At 65.4% G+C, this 17,259-nt stretch overlaps 2 protein-coding genes across 2 annotated transcripts in view; one reads left to right on the forward strand and one right to left on the reverse strand.

Annotated features, from left to right (window-relative positions):
- Window positions 1-17,259, reverse strand: part of CACNA2D4 (calcium voltage-gated channel auxiliary subunit alpha2delta 4) — an 80,004-nt gene that overhangs the window by 11,539 nt on the left and 51,206 nt on the right. The window lies entirely within an intron of this gene.
- On the forward strand, window positions 4,552-16,700 carry LRTM2 (leucine rich repeats and transmembrane domains 2). The gene is made up of 4 exons (XM_033867257.2): window positions 4,552-8,655; window positions 9,118-9,252; window positions 11,384-11,974; window positions 14,555-16,700. Exons 2-4 carry the CDS (start codon window positions 9,186-9,188, stop codon window positions 15,007-15,009), a joined length of 1,113 nt encoding a protein of 370 aa, XP_033723148.1. The 5' UTR covers window positions 4,552-8,655; window positions 9,118-9,185; the 3' UTR covers window positions 15,010-16,700.

The following is a 17,259-nucleotide window of genomic DNA, read 5'->3' on the forward strand; positions in this document are numbered from 1 at the left end:
TGACTTCCCAGATACCGCAGTTCTCCCTGCCGCCGGTGCTCACCCTCTGTCTCATCACTCTTTTTGTTTTCTAAGATGCATGACTTATTTACTTTATTCTCATTTATAGTCTGTCTTGCCCCGTTAGCATGGGGGCTAACAGCAGGCGGGAGGGTGGGGGGTTGAGTTCCGATACCTGCACCTAGGAGAGCACCTAGGAGAGCACCTAGGAGAGCACCTAGGACAGCACCTAGCACTCATCGGGGCTCAATAAATATTTTTCGAGCTAAATAAGTAAGTGCTTGTGAATTCCACTGAGTCAGCCACTTGGCTGGGAAGCCAGTTCTGCAAGCCTTCCCCTTACCTCCGGTGTGGGCACCTTGCTGAACTCCTTCATCCACGTGGAGCCCCGCCCTTCTGTAGATGCGGGACGGAATGCTAGCGATCTAGCCGGGCTCTGGTGCCCTCGAGGACCCAGGAGGGAACCCGCAAAGAGACGGGGAATTCAGGCGAGACACAAGAACCTCCTCCAGGGAGAACTGTTAGCCGCGCTCTGCCACGCCTGACGGCTTTACCTCGGGACTCGAATTGTTTCACATCCTTCTGTTCGACGCCTGCCTCACAACCCAAACTGTGCTTTTCCACCCCAGACACCACGAGAGCCCAGCCTTCTCCTGAGAGACTCCAGGGCGGCCCTCGGCCCCCGTTCCCTCGCTCCAGCGGACCCCGGGCTGGCCACCCTGCCCCCAGCACCTCCTGGAAGCCTGCTGTGTGCAGCAGAGAATAGCCCTTGGTGCTGGACTTTGCAGGCAGGGCAGAGCGCATGGTGAAGAGAGAGCCAGGCCCGGCCGAGGGCAGGCAAGGCCTCCATCCTTCCAGGCTGCTTCCCCCTCGGGGCCTGTGCTTGGCGGGTCCTTGTGTTAGAGCCCGGCCTCGGTCCCCAGGGGGACCTACCACAGTCGGATGGAGGAGGAGCGATGGGACCCCCTTCCTCCTGCCCCAGCCCGGCCTGTCCCCCTTCGGGGCCGGGTCCCGCCTTCCCTCTGCCTGCCTTCCTGCAAAGCAGCTTTTCTCTAGGACCCGCGCTCAGCTGGCAGACAAAGAGCCTCAGTGAGGCCACAGGCGGCAGGCGGCGTATGGAGATGCACCTCTTTGCTCTGCGTCCTGGCTGTCACCTGCGTGCCGCTTTGTCATCACAGACGGCGAAACAAAACAGCTGTGCTGCACACACAGAAACCCTCCCTGGGGGGGAGCATGCCCCGGGGGGGCAGAAACTCCATCGTGCCCCGCACCCTCCCATCCACTTTGTCCTCGAAACCCAGCTGCAGACTGTGCTGACCTGTACGAGGGCTGCGGGGTCAGCGGGGGCCCATCTTTTAGGTACCAGCTGGGGAGCTGATGCCCAGGGACCCCAGAGACCTGGTCATCCCTCCTGGTCACTGCAGGGCAGCCCCGGGCTGTGGAGCTAACAGGCAGCGGATGGCGGGTCAGCGTGCAACACAGTCTAGCCTCTGGGCCCCTGCCACCCGGCTGGGCTCTTCCTTCCGGCTCATTCCTCACCAGCCTGGCGAGGTGGACCCCTCTTCCGGGACAGCCCCCGGTGTAGGAAAGGGGGTGAACCACCCATAGAAAGCTGCCACGCGTCCTCTGTGATATGGGTCAGAGAAGAAGGTCCCACGGGCACTAGCCTGGGACGGTGCACCAGGACGTGAGCTCTGGTTGAGTTTTCAAGGAGCGGGATGTACCCCGTGGGTGAGGAGAGGGTCCCAGACTCCAGGAAGGACACACACTCTGCTGCAGCTGGGGGACAGGAAGCGTGTTTGGGGGCAGGTGAGGTGCATGTGACATGGGCGTGGGGTGGGAGACGGGATCCCTGCTGTGTCGGACGGCGGAGCAGACAGAAGAGGGTGTGGGAGCATCCTGAGTCAGGGGGGTCTCTCAACCTGCACCCAGGGCTGACAGTGGATCCCCCACAAAGCAGGCGAAATGGAAGAGGGATGCCAGAAACATGCCACGTGTCCGGCTGTCAGGCAGGTTTCAAGAGATGCCAGGAAGGTCACCTCGGGTCCAGCTCTGGCCGCCACTCCTCCCCTGACTCGGTGCCTGGCTTTCTTTCCTTTGGATCAACGCTTGCCTTCCCTTGGAATATCAGTTTCTCCCACTCCTTTGTCCTGATTGGCTGGTAAAGACGTCTCTGAGTTCTTGATACCAGTCTCTTCCCATCCAGCCCAGAGCCAGGAGCAGAAGCCCAGGCCGGGGAGGCGGGGCTGGGTTTGGCCCCTCCTCAGGGCTCACCCCAGGGTGCCCCAGGCAACCTGACCCCAGGCCCCCGGCCCAGCCTGCCTGCATTTCCCTCCCCAGATAGCCCCGGTCAGGGGTCACGAGGCTCAGTGACCTCTGCGTGACCGTGTGCCCCTGGCTGTGTGGCCTGGGGCCCCTTTCCGAAGGACCACCAGGCAGATGGGCCCCCGTGCACCCCTCCAGGTACCCCCTCTGGAATAAGCCACCCCTTGACAGAGACCCAGATCAGCTTTCCCTTCCTACAGGCAGGGTGGGAGATACTGCCCCCACCTCCGAACAGGATGCAGACCCAGCTTCCCGGAGCCTTTGTCCCCTGGGTCCTGCCCCTGTGTCCCCAAAGGCAAGGGGAGAGGGGATAAAGCCAGAGGGGGCGGCAGCCAGGGCAGGGAGAGCCTGCGGGGGTGGGGAGAGAAGATAGAGGACCTGGTAAACAGTCCTCCTCCCGCTGGAGTTCATGGCAGCGTCTCCCCCTGAAAAGGGAGCGTTTCAAGGGTGAGCGCCTCCGGTGTGTGTGCGCCCGTGTGCCCGCCTTCCGTGCGCCCGCCTTCCCGTGTGCGCGCCTGTCGCTGTCATCACGGACATTCCCCCGCTGTCACTCCGCTGCTCTCTGCTCCGCACGCACGCTCCCCTCCCCGCCTGCCCCTCTCCGCGGCTCCCGAGACCCGGCCGCCCGCCCGCCGTGGGAGACGGCCTCAGGCGTTCCTTCCTCCCGCCGGGGCTCTGCGTGCCAGGTCCTGCTGGGGGATCAGGCTGGTGCCGCTGCGCTTGCTGTCTCCTTTCTCCAGGAACCCCAGGAGGGGCTCACTGGACGGCTCAGACCACTTGATTCAGGGCGCTCGCTGGGGTGCGGAAGGTGAGTGCCGAGCGCTGGGCAGGGGCGCGGGGGGCGGGTGCAGGGGCCAGGCTTGGGGCCGAGCCCATCTCCGCTGGGTTCCTTGCCTGCATGGACAGCTGCTTTGCCTCCTGCCTGGGGGCAGTGGCTGGGGCTGGGGCGGTGCTCAGGACCGGACCCCTGGGCAGCCAAAGGACACAGGGAACTCTGACCTCCCAGCGTTGGGGACAGGAGCTGGGATTCTGCTGGGGAAGGAGGGGAGGAGGCATTGCCAGTGCCGGATGACAGGCCCGGTGGCATAGAAACCGGTCCCTGCAGCATGGGGGGCGCCAGCCAGGAGCCCTGTGCCGCCTGCATGCCCGGCTCGGCAGGCAGCCCCAGGGACTTGGGTGCCAGGGGAAAGGGGGTGCTGGTGACAGGGCCGGCACACAGGACGTCTGTGGGGTGGCAGGCTGGAGGGCTGGCGCCGAGGCGTGGGCAGGGACCAGGGGTGCTGACCGGCCTCTACAGGACGCCCTCAGCGAGGCGCGCTGGCCTCTAGCAGGCTGTCCTTGGACAGGGGTGCAGAGGGTCCCCCCAGCTGGACCTGAGTCCCCGGCTCGTATGGGGGGCGTGGCCGGGAGTGGATGCGGGAGAGGAGCCTCGGAGCCCTTCCTCCGGCCCTTCCTCGAGGCTCCAGCTCTGCTCCCAGCCCACCTGGGCCCTGTTGGGGCTGGGGTCCCCCAGCTGCACACCCTCTCTACCTACGAAAGAGCTCAGGAAGCCTTGGGGGGCGGGGTGGGCTCAGCTTAGGGGTGGCTGTTATACGGCCGGGGCAGGACGGAGGCCGTCTGACCGGGAGTCCCAACCTCCCCGCTCACTCTCAGGGCCCTTTATCCTCTCCCTGAGCTGCTGTCTGCCTGTCTGGGGTGGCTGGTGGGGACACTGGCACCTGGCTCTCGGGCCTGGCTCAGACCGACACCCAGCAGCTTAGCTAACTACAGGGCCGGGGGGCGGGCTGAGCGTGTGGAGATGGGCCGGGGAGCGCAGCTGGGACGGGACCCGCGGCCGTGTCCCCCTCCACACCGGCACAGGCTCCATCCAGCTTTGCCAGGAGAGGGAGACCAGGGAAGCCGGCTGGGGGTGCCAGGAGGAGGACGGGGGTGGGGGGAGCTTCTTCAGCAACCGATCTGCTTCCTTTGGGGTTTGGCTGGAAGCTGCGCCTGGGACAAGCAAACCCTGCTCCCATTTTCAGCCCCCAACGCTGAGGGGCACGGGGAGGGGGGTGTTTTAGGGCTGGGGTGCCTGGGGAGGCCTCCCCCCTCCTCCTACACAGATCAGGCCTCTCCACCCTGCCTGCCCGGGTCCAACCCCTCGCCCCCGAGCCAGGCCCGCGGGCCCAAGAGCAGCTTCTGCGAGGGGTGATGGGGGTTTTTCTCCGCTTTCCAGAGGGTCTGGTTGGGAGTGGGAATGTCTGACAAGGAAGGATGACAAGGAAACGAGGCTGCAGGAAGGCGGGCATGAGAACGGGGCACGCGTTTAAAAATGCACCAGGGGGTTTGTCTGTTCCAAGTACAAATTTAGAGATTTAAAAAAACCAGCTTCCGCGCTGCCTGGGCCGCGTGTGTTACGGGGATGCCAGGCAGGGAAGAGGTGGGAAGGGCCTGGAAGGCCAGACCGGCGGCTGCAGGTGGAGCGCGCGGCCTGGACGGCACCCCCGGGGCTCAGCGCGGGCGCCCGCTGTCCCCCTGTCCAGGTGCCCCTCAGCCCGGCCGGGCGGGTGGGAAGGGGCTGCCCTTGAAGCCCCAGGCGTGGCCTCCGTCCCGGCCCTGCCGCTCGGTAGCCCGTGACCTTCACCTGTCTGCACAATGGAGGGGCGCAGAGGCCTTGTCCCGGGTTGGGGAACCTTGATCAAAGGGAGATCCCTGGGGAGGGGGTACACGGCAGGCCAGCAAGACGTCCCAGGGGGCAGGAGCCCCAGGTCAAGGCACAGTGGGCGCTGATGGCTGTGCGGCTTGGACACTGACTTGGGGGGATGGACGTGACCACGCAGCACCAGAGGAAGGGTGCGGACGCCAGGCCTGGGTGGGTTTGCTGGAAGTTTCCGGCTGGAGACTGAGCCAACCCTGGCCGGAGGAGGAATGGGGGGCAGAAGCACAGAGGGGTCAGGGCGCCCACCCTAACCTGGGCGTCGGCGGGGGTGGGAGCGAGGCAGGCTGCTCCTCCCGTGGGGAAGGGAAGCCGTCCCCGCCCCCGCACCCCGAGTCTCGGGGGGCTGCCACACCCCACGTGACTCCGCAGGAGCCCGTGGGCCCTTCTGCCCTGCTGCCACCCCCGCGGGGCTCCCAGCCCACCTCCTCACCTCAGCCCGCCACCCCCTCCCCAGCAAGACCCCTGCCTCCCTCTCCTCACTGCATCTGTGATGCCCCTGGGGGGAAGGCTGGCGGGGAGGGGGCGACCCGGCTTGATGAGGGTACCCGCGTCGGGCGCAGAGAGGCAGCGGAAGGACGAGGAGAGGCCGGTCGGCGTGAAGCACTGCACAAACGCGAGGGTACAGCCCTCCCCCTGCTCCAGGAGCCTCCACGCGCAGGCGGGTCAGCAGAGCCGCCTCCAGGCTCCTGAGGCCGCTGGTCGGTAGCTCTGTCGCCAGGCCGCCTGGGCCCTGGCTGCACCCTCCCACTGCCTGCCCTTAGGCAAGTTACTACCTGTCCCCAGCCTCCGTGTCCCCATCCGCAAAATGGTGTCAGCAGTGCTGCTAACCCCAGACAGTTGTTGCGGGGACTGGGAACCATACACAGGTGTTTCCCCGCGGGCATGCTTTCTCCCCATGCGGAGCCCTCCTGCAGAGCTGTTACTGCCAGCATCCCCCATCGCTGCCGCCCCCGGCTGCCCCGGCCCCGGCCATCCCCTGCCGCGGCCTCCCGGGAGGTGCTGGGGTCTGCGCTGCCGGGAGAGAAGTGACCTGGCCCAGGGCTTCTCGAACGTGACCAGGTACGTGAATGGCCTGAGGTCTTGTTAAGAGGCAGATCCTGGCCCCATTGGCCTGGGCTGGGTCTGGGAAGCTCCTGGCGAGGCTGCTGCTGCTGGCCCGTGGACCACGCTGGAGTAGCAGAGGGCTGGGGCCCAGAGCCCGTGTTCCTATCCTGGGCGGGGGGGGTCGCTCGGCCTGCAGCTCCTCAGCCCCATCCTCTATCCTGATTCTCTCAGCAGAGCCCAGCGAAGGAGGCTGGGGACCCCGCTGGGTCCACCCTCCTCTCTGTGTCCCTGTCCCTGGGACTGGGACAGAAATGCCCACAGGCTGTGGGGCTTGGAGCCCCGACACTGCCACCTCACTCGTTTCCGTTGCCCGTTCCCCCACCTGGGTGGGGACTTCCCTCCCAGACGGCGTGAATTTATTCCGCAGTGGCCACGCCTGCCTGAGCCGCTGTGCTCCTGGCATCCTAATGTAGGTCACCCCTTTCCTAACGAGGTAGAGGGTTCTGGGGGCCGGAAGGGGTCCTGGGTTGGAGGTGGGCTGGAGGGCAGGGTGATGGACCCCACAGCGCCTGAGGGGTGCTTCTGTGGTCCCCAGGGAGCGCAGGCTACAGTCCCATGGACCTGTGGGGCCTTGTTCCCGTCACGTTTCTCCAGAGATCCCAGGGCGTGGGTCTGAGTGTGGAAAGGGTCCTGGGTTGGGGGCGGCCCTCGGGGGGCTTCTCTAGGCCCTGCTTCCGGGCTGGAGGTCCCCCCGTGCATCTGTCTGCCGGGGGCATGCGGGAACTGCGGGAGTGATAGCATCTGAGGATGCTGGAGGGCTGCCAGCGCGCGCGAGTGCACCCGTGTGCGTGTGTGTGGCTGCACGCTCTCTGGGGGGGTGGTCTGCATCACACGCTGCGTTGGGAGCCTGTGTGTGCACCCCGCTCAGCGCACACACGTGTCTCCCCCCAGGGGCCACTGCTGGGGGACAGTCCCCAGGGAGCGGGCCTCTGTCCCTGACCGGCCGCGTGACCAGGCACGCTGGTCTCCACCTCTGAGCCTGGCTGGCTGCTGACCCCCCTGACACCGTGTGGGCGCTGTGAGCTGCCGACCTGCGGGTCCTCGCTGGCGAGAGGAGTGTGGGACTATTCCAGGGGTTGGGGCCAAGGCTCACGGAGAGGGTGGACGGCGTCCTCAGTGATGGAGGCCTGGGAGGCTGTGTGCGAGCGCAGCCCACGGTGACCGCCATGTGACGGCTGCTGGCCTGGCACGGGCCCAGGCACAGAGACAGACACCCAAGTGTGAGACTGGGGGACCAAGAAAGAGAGGTCCCGCAGACGCGCTGGAAGCCGCCGCCCCTCCCCGCGGACACAGGGCACTGACGTCTCCCTACGTCTACCTGGGGCTCAGGTCCAAGCTTGGAGTCCCCTAGACTGCCTTGCAAGATGATGTATCCTGAATTCAGCAAATGCTAGCTCTCCTCCCCCGACCAGATTGACCCCCACCGAGGGCAGTGTGTTCTGGTCATCACCCTGAGAGATAAGGAAACCGAGGCCCAGAGGGTTTCCGTGATCTGTTTAAGTTACACAGCGAGGGAGCAGCCGGCAGGGATTCGAACCCAGAGCCCTCCCTGACCCGGGAGTCTGAGCCAGGAGCCCCGGGGACCTGGCCCTGGGAGGGTAGCTGGAAAGGACCCCTCAGCTGCTCTGGGCATCTGCTCCGCCCCCAGCCCAGGGCCCCAGATCCATCCTATAGGCATGTGGGTCTGCACCCACATCTGCCCAGTGCGACTCGCTCTGCAGCCTCTGCGAACCCCCTGGTGGGGGGTGAAGCCCAGGTGACAGACAGGCCCCCCGAGCGGTCCCCCTCCCCGGCGGGCCCCATCCTGAGCGGGTGCCCTTGCCAGGGCCCAGCTGCAGGCCCCCGGGGCTGTGGCGCTCGTGGGCTCATGGGGCCAGGAGGCTGCTTGGCAGCGGTAAGCGGGGAGGAGACGGAAGAGGCCCCCAGTGCCTGAGGGAGACCCTGCTTAGATGCTGAGGTTCCAGCGGCTGCCCCCACCCCTCAGCTCCGCTCCGCTCTGCCATTAGCCCCTCGGGCTCCCAGAATTAAGGCGGCTGTGGGAGGGGAGCGGGAGGCTGCAGCCTGGGGCCCCCGGGTCCAGCGTGGCCACCGAGCAGGGGAGGCTGCTGGCCCGTCTCTGTCCGTTCGCCACCTCGCGCTGGGCTGGCGGCAGGGGGCCCGCAGTCCCCTTTCCCGCCCCTGTGACGGGCCCCTGGCCGCGCCTGGAAGGGAGTGGGAGCAGGGCAGGTCACCTGGGAAGGGGGAGGCCCCCTCGCCCCTCGGGAAGAGGAGCCGCTCTCTGCGCTGCAGCCTCGCCCTCTCCCTGCCCCTGTGCCCTGACGGCAGTGGCTGCAGCACGAGCCCCTGCGCTGATGAGGTTTATCCCAGACCTGCCGGCGGCAGAAGACAGAGCACGGCCGCTCACCCCCCGGGAGACCGCGGAGGGCAAGCAGGGGGCTTCCCCGTGGCAAGAGCCGGGCCTGGGCCTCACCCGCGAGCCAACGGCCGCCCCTACGCGGGGCCTGGTCTCGGCCTCCTCGGGGGCCATGGTAAGAGCACAGTGGGGCTGGGGGGCCAGCTGGCTCTCGATGATTTCGCGCCTGGGACGTGGGGGAAGCCCAGAGGCCGAGGAGGCCACGTGGCTCCGAACACGTTTACGAGATCATCCAGGGAGACAAGAAGAGGCGGGGAGAGGCTGGGCGGGAGGTGAGGGATGCAGGGCGGGTGGACGGCTCCTGCATCGCCCAGCACTGGCCTCAGCACTGTCTCCAGCCCCAGGGCTCCTGGGATGCCCGCCTGCCCCTCCACGCGCCCCCTGCTGTCGACGGAGGCAGAGGCTCCTGGCTTCTCAGCCCCCTTGCTCCTCTTTCTCCCACCCCCCTACCCCGCCCAGGGAATCAGAGCCAAGAACACAGGAGGGGAGGGTAAAGAGACACCGGGCCCCCTCCATAACCCGGGGCTGCACCGGCCTGACACCCGCTTCCGCTCAGCTCTCTCTCCCTCTCTCTCAGGACTGACCGAGCGGACAAGCGGCTTCTCTCTCCCTCGAGGTGCCGGGCCTGACAGCCGTGCAGCCACCATGCTGGCCCCGGGCAGCGGCCCCGAGCTGAGCACCTGGTTTGCCCCGCTGTGGAGGCAGATCTCTTGTGAGTGGAGGCGGGGGTCGGCTTAGCGGGGATGCAGGGATGCTCTTCCCAGGTGTCCATGGCCTGGGTCTGGGAAGAAGGGCCCAGTCCCCGCAGCCCTGCCCACGGTGCCGGGGGAAGAGCTGCTTCTGAGCTCTGTGGCGGGCGGGTCGGGGGCAGGGGCTCCACAGGCAGCTCTGTCCCCCCAGGTGGGTCTGCTTCCACCCCCAGGGGCCCCAGCAAGTCCTGCTGCCCTAATGGCAAACCGCCCTCTCCTTGCTCGGCCATCAGCTGGGTGGGCCTGGAGGCCTCCCTTAGGGCTCAGCCCCCGTAGCTCCGAGACGGGGGGAACCAGGGGGCTCTGGGGACGTGACACTGGAAGGGGCCTTGGGGAGCGGGTCCAGCCCCTCCTTCTGCATATGGGGAGACAGAGGCCGCCCACTCCCCACAAGGGAACCTTGTGAGCTGTCGGGTGAAGGAAGCCCTGGGAATTCTCTTCACGAGGTGAAGGGTCAAGGCTACAGGGTAAGAGGTAAGAATGGTCTCGAGGGAGGTCCCTGACTCCTGCCCTCGCACGGTCAGCCCTGTGATGCTGCCGCCCCAAGACACAAGCGGCCTCAATTACTCACCCCGCAGAGCAGCTGATCCCGAGGGACCCAGCTCCCCTCTCAGCCTCCTTTGGAATCACTCAACACCTCGCGACACAGGGCTCTGTTTTCTTGCCACCAGAGCTTTAACGCCAGCCTGAATTTCTTTGGGGGGGGGGACAGTGACCTGTAGTTATGTCGGTCCTTTTGAGAGGGAGGCTGGATGGGTTGAGTGTTTTTCTGGGGAAAGTGAGGTCTGAGGAATTCAGTTGACTTCCACAAGGCACGGCGGGGGTAGTCTGACAGGCTGACCTGGCCACAGACAGCTCAGACAGCGAGAGGGTCAGCGGCCCTCAGGTGACCTCAGGTGGCCGGAAGGGCTTCCAGTTGGCGTCCGTGGCCGTGCCTGTGCTCATTTCCTCCCGAGAACAAAGACGCTCAGGTGTCAGCCTGGCAGGTGCCTCTCAGGAGTCACAGATCCTCCAGGAAAGGGGGGTGCGGTCCCACCCTGTTCCTTCAGGGTCTGCCCTTTGGGACACCAGACAGCAGACCCCTACTAGACACAGACTCAGGACCGTCCCCTCCAGACCCCTGGTCAGAGCAGCTCTGCCCCTCCAGCTGGAGCCGAGCGGCCAGCACTCCTCGGCTGGGGCCTTTCCTCCCGGCCCGGTGGGATCCTCCCCTTCCACAGGGACACCCTGGGGGACAGTCGGGGGCTTTGCAGTCACTCTTAGAAGGGTGGGCCACGGAACGAGCTGCCCTGCGGGACTGTTCTCTGAGCACCCGTCCCCCTGCAGCCCTGCCACAGGGGCCCTGGGCAAAGCATGGGACCGTGAAAGGAATTCTGTCAACAGATCTGTCCTGCGGAAATTGGGGACAGGGGCCCAGGCTAAGGGCAAGCTGGCTGTAAAGTGAGAACAGATGTGGGACTTGCCCCGGGCCCACAACTTTGGGGGCTCGCACCCCAGCATCCTCCACGTGGACGTGGAACTCAGCATCTCACCCTGCTGTTTCCACAGTGGTCTCTGGGGTGGGGCCTGGGCGGGCCCGGGCTCCCTCGTCACCCTGAGTCGCTGGCCCACCTTGGATGTGGGACTCATGCAGACCGGGGAAGTGGTGGCAGGGGTCGGTGTGCCCCTTCGTGTGTGCAGCGCGGCCCCTCCCATGCACGGCCATCAGCCCCGTGCAGCTCCAGGTGGTGGTTGTGGGGGGGTGCGGTGCAGAGGGGAAGGAAGCAGAGCCACTTTCTCTGCACAGAATCCTTCCATGGCAGCGGCCCTGGGAGAGGAACATGGGGCGGCCCCTCTGACACCCTCACATCCTCTGTCGCATCAGCGTCTGTGGTGTCGGGGCTGTGTGGGGACCCTGGCTGCCCGGTGGTGTCCGTCCACATGGACGTGCTGCGGGGGGTTAGTTGTGTTTCTACGTGGTCAGGAAGCGCTACGGCACCGCGCGTGGTTGGGCCAAAGGGGATCGGCGCGAGGCCGCGTGATGGGAGGCGGATGGGAGGGGAAGGCAGTGGGAGTGGCGACCCGCAGTCCTGCCATGCCCCGTCTGTCCCGCAGGGCTCACCTGTTGGATCGCCCTGTGCACGGCGGAGGCTGCCCCCGCCTGCCCCCTGCCCTGCACGTGCGACGGCCACGGCCTGCAGGTGGACTGCAGCGGCCGGGGCCTCGCCGCGCTGCCCGCGGACCTGCCGGCCGCCACCCGCAGCCTGCTGCTCCTGAACAACAGGCTGAGCTCCCTGCCCGCCGGGGCCTTCGCCGGCCTGTCGGGCCTGCAGCGGCTGGACCTCTCCAACAACTTCCTGGACGGGCTGCCGCGCGCCGCCTTCGGGGGGCTGGCCAACCTGACGGAGCTGCAGCTGCGCAACAACAGTCTCCGCGCCCTGGACCCCGAGCTGCTGCGGCCCCTGGCGCGCCTGCGCCACCTCGACCTGTCCCTCAACGGCCTGGCCCGGCTCCCACCCGGCCTCTTTGACGGGCTCCCCGCCCTGCGCTCCCTGTTCCTGCGCGCCAACCGCCTGCAGAGCCTGGACCGGCGGACCTTCGAGCCCCTGGCCAGCCTGCAGCTGCTGCAGGTGGGGGACAACCCCTGGGAGTGCGACTGCCACCTGCGGGACTTCAAGCACTGGCTAGAGTGGTTCTCCTACCGAGGTGAGCACGGGTCAGGTCGGGGAGGAGTGGGCCCGGCCTGGCCACCGGCGGGCACAGGGGCTCCGCGGCCCCCTTCTTCCCATCCCCTCCGCTCCCAGCCGCCTTGCTCTGCCCTGTCTCCTCAGGCTGACTCTCTGTAACTGGCTCTCACTTCTGTAGGTTTCAGGATGGACTTAAACACACAGTATCATTGTCCTCTGCCTCTAGGCTTCCCTGGCCCGGCAGGAGGAGGGATAAAACCACCCTCGCGGGCTTCCCTGGTGGCGCAGTGGTTGAGAGTCCGCCTGCCGATGCAGGGGACGCGGGTTCGTGCCCCGGTCCGGGAAGATCCCACATGCTGCGGAGTGGCTGGGCCCGTGAGCCATGGCCGCTGAGCCTGCGCGTCCGGAGCCTGTGCTCCGCAACGCGAGAGGCCACAACAGTGGGAGGCCCGCGTACGGCAAAAATAACCAAAACAAAACACCCTCGCTCCTCTGAATAATGCAGCCATCTCTTAAGTACCCACAGTGCCAGGAGGGTGGAATCGAGTTCAAATCCACAAATGCAGTCACATTTTCTTTCTGACGATGATCTCAACTCCTTCTCCCTAGAAGTTCTGTTATCAAAGCTTTTACTAAGAAGCCAAATGCTCCCCCTTTCGGTGACCCGGGAAAGTTCTAGAATGACCTTCGGAATGATTAAATGAAATGGACAAGGGCAGAGAAGTAAGCCTGCTGGCTAAAAGCGCCAGGTCCGGTTTTGCCTCGTGGCTCTGCCACGTACTAGCTGTGTGTGATCTCGAGAGAGCTCACTGACCTCTCTGTGGCTGCACCCTCGTCTGTGAAATGGGGCCAATCTCAGAGAATCTATCTCAGAGAATCACTGTGTGGAGTAGGTAGGTAATTCATGGAAAGCGTCTGGAAAAGGACCCAGCATAAAGTGAGTCCGCAATAAAACTTACTCATTTATATGTCCACTGGCTGGCGGAAGTCATAATATTAACCGGGCTTAATTAGACACAGTTTGGTGTCCAGCAGGAAGTAGGGCTCCATGAATCTGCTGAACGAGTGAATCGATGTGAAGCGAACGCTAATGCTTTCGTCAAAGTCTTACTCCCTTTGTTTCACAGTGTTTCCACAATTTAATTATTTGCATAATATTCTCACGTGTTAGTTAATTAAAAACATTTTACAAACGATAAAGTACCATAAAATGTTAGTCCCTGTGATAATTTCTCCCGTTTTTGTGAGAGGAGAAATAGTAACACTTGCATGGTTTCCAGTTTCCAAATATCCTACCATGTACGTGACCCACTTGAACCCTAACTGAGCTGCAGCTGAGACGGCCATTCTTATTGACAGCCTGGAAAATCGAGACTCCTCAGCAATTCGATACGTAAAGTGACTTGCAGATGCCCTGGCCGGGAGGGAGTCAGCCTCAGGTTTTGGGAGCAGGGAGGTAGGGCGGCTGCGTCTCCACGCCCAGCCCCCGCCCGTGCAAAGGCCCTGGACACAGTTCACGGGATGTAAGCCTTGGACAGGGGTCTGGAGAGCCAGACCGATGTGTGATCTGCAGGGGACGTCCTTGCCCCTCCAGTCATCGGTCACCGGGAGCTGAAGGGCGTGGAGGGGGAACGTACACTTTAGGAACTTTTCACTAGTAGAGTTATCTTCCGCCATGCGCTCCTCCAAAACAACGCAGACCAAACCAGAACAAAAACCTGGGCCCTTTTCCTCAGCACCCGGGGAAGACTGATGTCTATTGTGTGAGGAGACCCCGGCGATGGGGCTGCAGGAGCCCAGGCGCTTCCCTGGGGGCCGCGCCTGCGTCTAGATCTCGGGCTGCCCGAAGAGGCCAAAAGGGGGGCGTCTGGGCAGCTCCTCTTCCTCTCGCCCCACCTGTGCGCTGCACCCTCCCCGCCCAGGCCGCGGGGTGAGCCTGCGCTGCCCGCACGCCCTCCTCTGCCCTCGGGGGTCCTCAGGGTGTCCTCCCAAGATGGCACTGCGCTCACGGGTGCTGTGGCCGGGCTGCTGAGGGGGCCACCACTGCCCTCAAGGAGGAAACTGCTGTCCCTGGGCCCCCCCTCCCTCTTCCAAGGAGGAGTCTTAGGAACCACGGTCCCGCCCGCGTGGAGGAGCAGGGCCGAGGCTCTGACCTCTGTCCTTTGTGTGGGCGGGAGGGGCGCGGGGGGAGCAGTTGCTGGGGAGAGCAGAGCCGGGGGTCACGGACGGCGGTCAGTGGAGAGGTCAGTTAGGACAGGCACGGGCTGCCGCCTGGCAGGGCTCCTGGCCCCCCTTTCCTGAGCACCCGGGGGCCAGCTTGACTCTGGGGGCAGGAGAGGTGGGAATGTTTGTTTCTCTATCAGATGGGAGCAGGGACACTGTCCGTCTTCTGAGGCTTCTGCGCGGGTTAAACGCCGTGACACGTGTACCCGCCTCCCCGTCACTGGGCGCCGTACGCCAGTCCCCCTAACCTCTCCCCTTCGCTCCAGGATTGATAGTGCTGCGGATGGAAACTAGGCCTCCCGGGCCTCTGTGTGGGGACCTGGGGCTGGGGGAGGGAGTGCCGGCCTCAGCCCCCCTTTTCTCTCTCCTGATGCAGGGGGGCGCCTGGATCAGCTGGCCTGCACCCTGCCCAAGGAGCTGAGGGGGAAGGACATGCGCGTGGTCCCCATGGAGATGTTCAACTACTGCTCGCAGCTGGAGGACCAGAGCAGCTCAGCCGGGCTGGAGGTCCCCGGGCCACCCTGCACCAAGGCCAGCCCGGAGCCTCCCAAGCCCAAGCCGGGCCCCGAGCCCGAGCCCGAGCCCAGCACCGCCTGCCCCCAGAAGCAGAGGCCCCGGCCCGTGAGCGTGCGGCGGGCCGTCGGCACCGTGATCATCGCGGGGGTGCTGTGCGGTGTGGTCTGCATCATGATGGTGGTGGCCGCTGCCTACGGCTGCATCTACGCCTCCCTCATGGCCAAGTACCACCGGGAGCTCAGGAAGCGCCAGCCGCTGATGGGCGACGCGGAGGGCGAGCACGAGGACCGGAAGCAGGTCTCCTCTGTGGCCTGAGAGCCCAGGGCGGGGCCGGGGGGCACGCCAGCCCCCCTCCCGCCCCCTTCCCACCTTCCCCCCAGCCCGCCAGCAAACGGGCCCGTGTCTCCACGGACACCGGAGCGTCCGGAAGGTATCAGTACACTGACGCTCCCCTCTGGACCACAAACGCTCTGGCCCACGGGCAGAAGAGATGTGTGTGTGCGAGCAAAGACTCCTGGACCCAGCGCCCCCGTACCGCTGCGGCTCCCGGTACAGTCACAGCCGGTGACACCCCCCTCCTCTGGCTCAACCCACCTTATCTGCGTCTGGGGGTGCGGGGCCGGTTTCTGCGACTCTCTTCTAAGCCAGGAAGATGTTGGGCCCAGCTTCCGATGGCTGGTACCACTGTGCATTCAGCCCAGCCCAGCCATCTGGACCAGCACTTGGCAACCCAGCACCACGCCCTCTCCAAAGCCATCTGTCCCTGCACCACCAACCACCCGGCTCCGGGTCACTAATCGTTCCCGCTCGAGCTCGGCATCACACACACAGTCACTTAGGGACAGAGGTCGTGGGACCTCGGGGAGCGGAGCCAGGCGTCCCCCGTGGTCTCAGCCCTCGGGCCACACAACCTGCTGCTTGCTTATGCAACCTCCTGCGGCGGATGGGGAGAAACCCAAGCCCACGGCACGAGGATTCCTTCCAGATCCTCTCAAGAGGCCAAGGTGGTGCTGCCGGATGAGACTGCCCGTCACCATGGTAACCCACTCACACCTCTCCTGCTGGGATTTCCAGGGACGCCTGCCCAGAGGCCTGGAAGATGCAGCGTGTGTGGATGGTGGCCTCCCGAGAGCCCGGCCACGCACCACCGGACTCATCCTCCGCGCTGCCCAAGTACGTCCCCGCCAGGCCCCGTGGGGACGCGCACCGCTCCCACTCCCACAGCCTGCGGCCCGAGAACCGTTGCTCTGCACCTCCCACTGCCATGCCCCACCCTCAGCATCTCTGGGCCCGTGACCCCAGGGCGGGGACTGGCTCATCCTCTGTGACCCTCCTGCCAGCATATACCAAACAGACCCCGGGAGCAGCGAAAGGACCCCCCCGTCCTGCTCAGAGGTCTCAGTAATGGGGTCCTTTTCCCAGCGTTCTGTCAGCTCAGTCTGACTTCCCAGAGTCCTCGTGGCACCTGGACTGGGGCCCAAACCAGAGCAAGGGCCCAGGGGCCCATCTGCTCGTTACCTGTAACCCGCCCCCCCAAAGGGACAGAGGCTGAGGGTGGGCGTGGGAGGGGGCAGTGCAGGGTGGGGTTCACCGGTCCCCTTTCCGAGGTCTGCCCTCCTGGGGAGTGCGATCCCGGCGAGTCCTGGGCCTCGCTCTGCAGGACATCAGCCTCCCCGCCGCTTACGGAGGGTCAGGTGGCAGGAGGCCGGTTTCTGGCTCTGTGACGGCTGCGAGTCTAGGGAGTGGCCCGGGGGAGGCCGTCAGAACATGGTTCTGAGGCAGGACAGGGGTAGAGGGGGCCGGGTACAGGCTGCCCACCGGGCTGGCCTGCAGTCTTCCTTCTTCTGGTGCCGGCTGACACCAGACCTGGGGATTTTCTAAAGGGAGTCAGGGAAGGCTGGACGTTGTCAGTGGTGGTGTCTTTAGCCTAAGACAGAGATTTTTAAAGGCAAAATTATATTTCTGGTTTGTTGTTTCAGATGACAAATAAAGCCTGTATTTTCCTATCTACTTCCTGGTTTCCTTGGGCGGGAGGGGACGCAGGAGCCAGCAGCCGGGATGGCGGCCCCTGCCCGCTGACCTCCCCAGATGGGCGCACGGAGTGTCCCCAGGCCCCTAAGGAGGACGGCAGCTCCCGCCCGAGGCCTGGCCTTGGGGCGCCCCCGGGAGGGCAGCGGGGGAGCGCGGAGCCCCGGGCCTGCTCCCAGCTCCGCTGCGAGTGAGGCTGCCCTGCGGTCAAGGGCAGACGGCCACGGGGTAGGAGGCGCGCCTTGGCCCTGGGGACCCTCCTGCTGCCTGCCGGGAGGGGCGGCTCCCCGAGAGCAGTTTAGGGGACTAGGTTTCACCAGCCTTGGAGGGGTGTCGCTGGGTTTGCAGGACGAGCCCCGTTTAATATCCTGTGCTTTTGAGGCTGACGTACAGACGACCCCTCCTCAGGGCTCAGCAGGTGCAGGATCAGAACTCGGGACCGAAGGGCGGGGGCGGGGCCGGAGGGCTGGGGCGGGGCCGGAGGGCTGGGGCGGGGCCGGGGGGGGGGAGTGAGCGACGGCAAGGCCTCCGGCTGTC

The sequence above is a fragment of the Tursiops truncatus genome, chromosome 11 (assembly GCF_011762595.2).
Source record: "Tursiops truncatus isolate mTurTru1 chromosome 11, mTurTru1.mat.Y, whole genome shotgun sequence".
Classification (NCBI taxonomy): Eukaryota; Metazoa; Chordata; class Mammalia; order Artiodactyla; family Delphinidae; genus Tursiops; species Tursiops truncatus.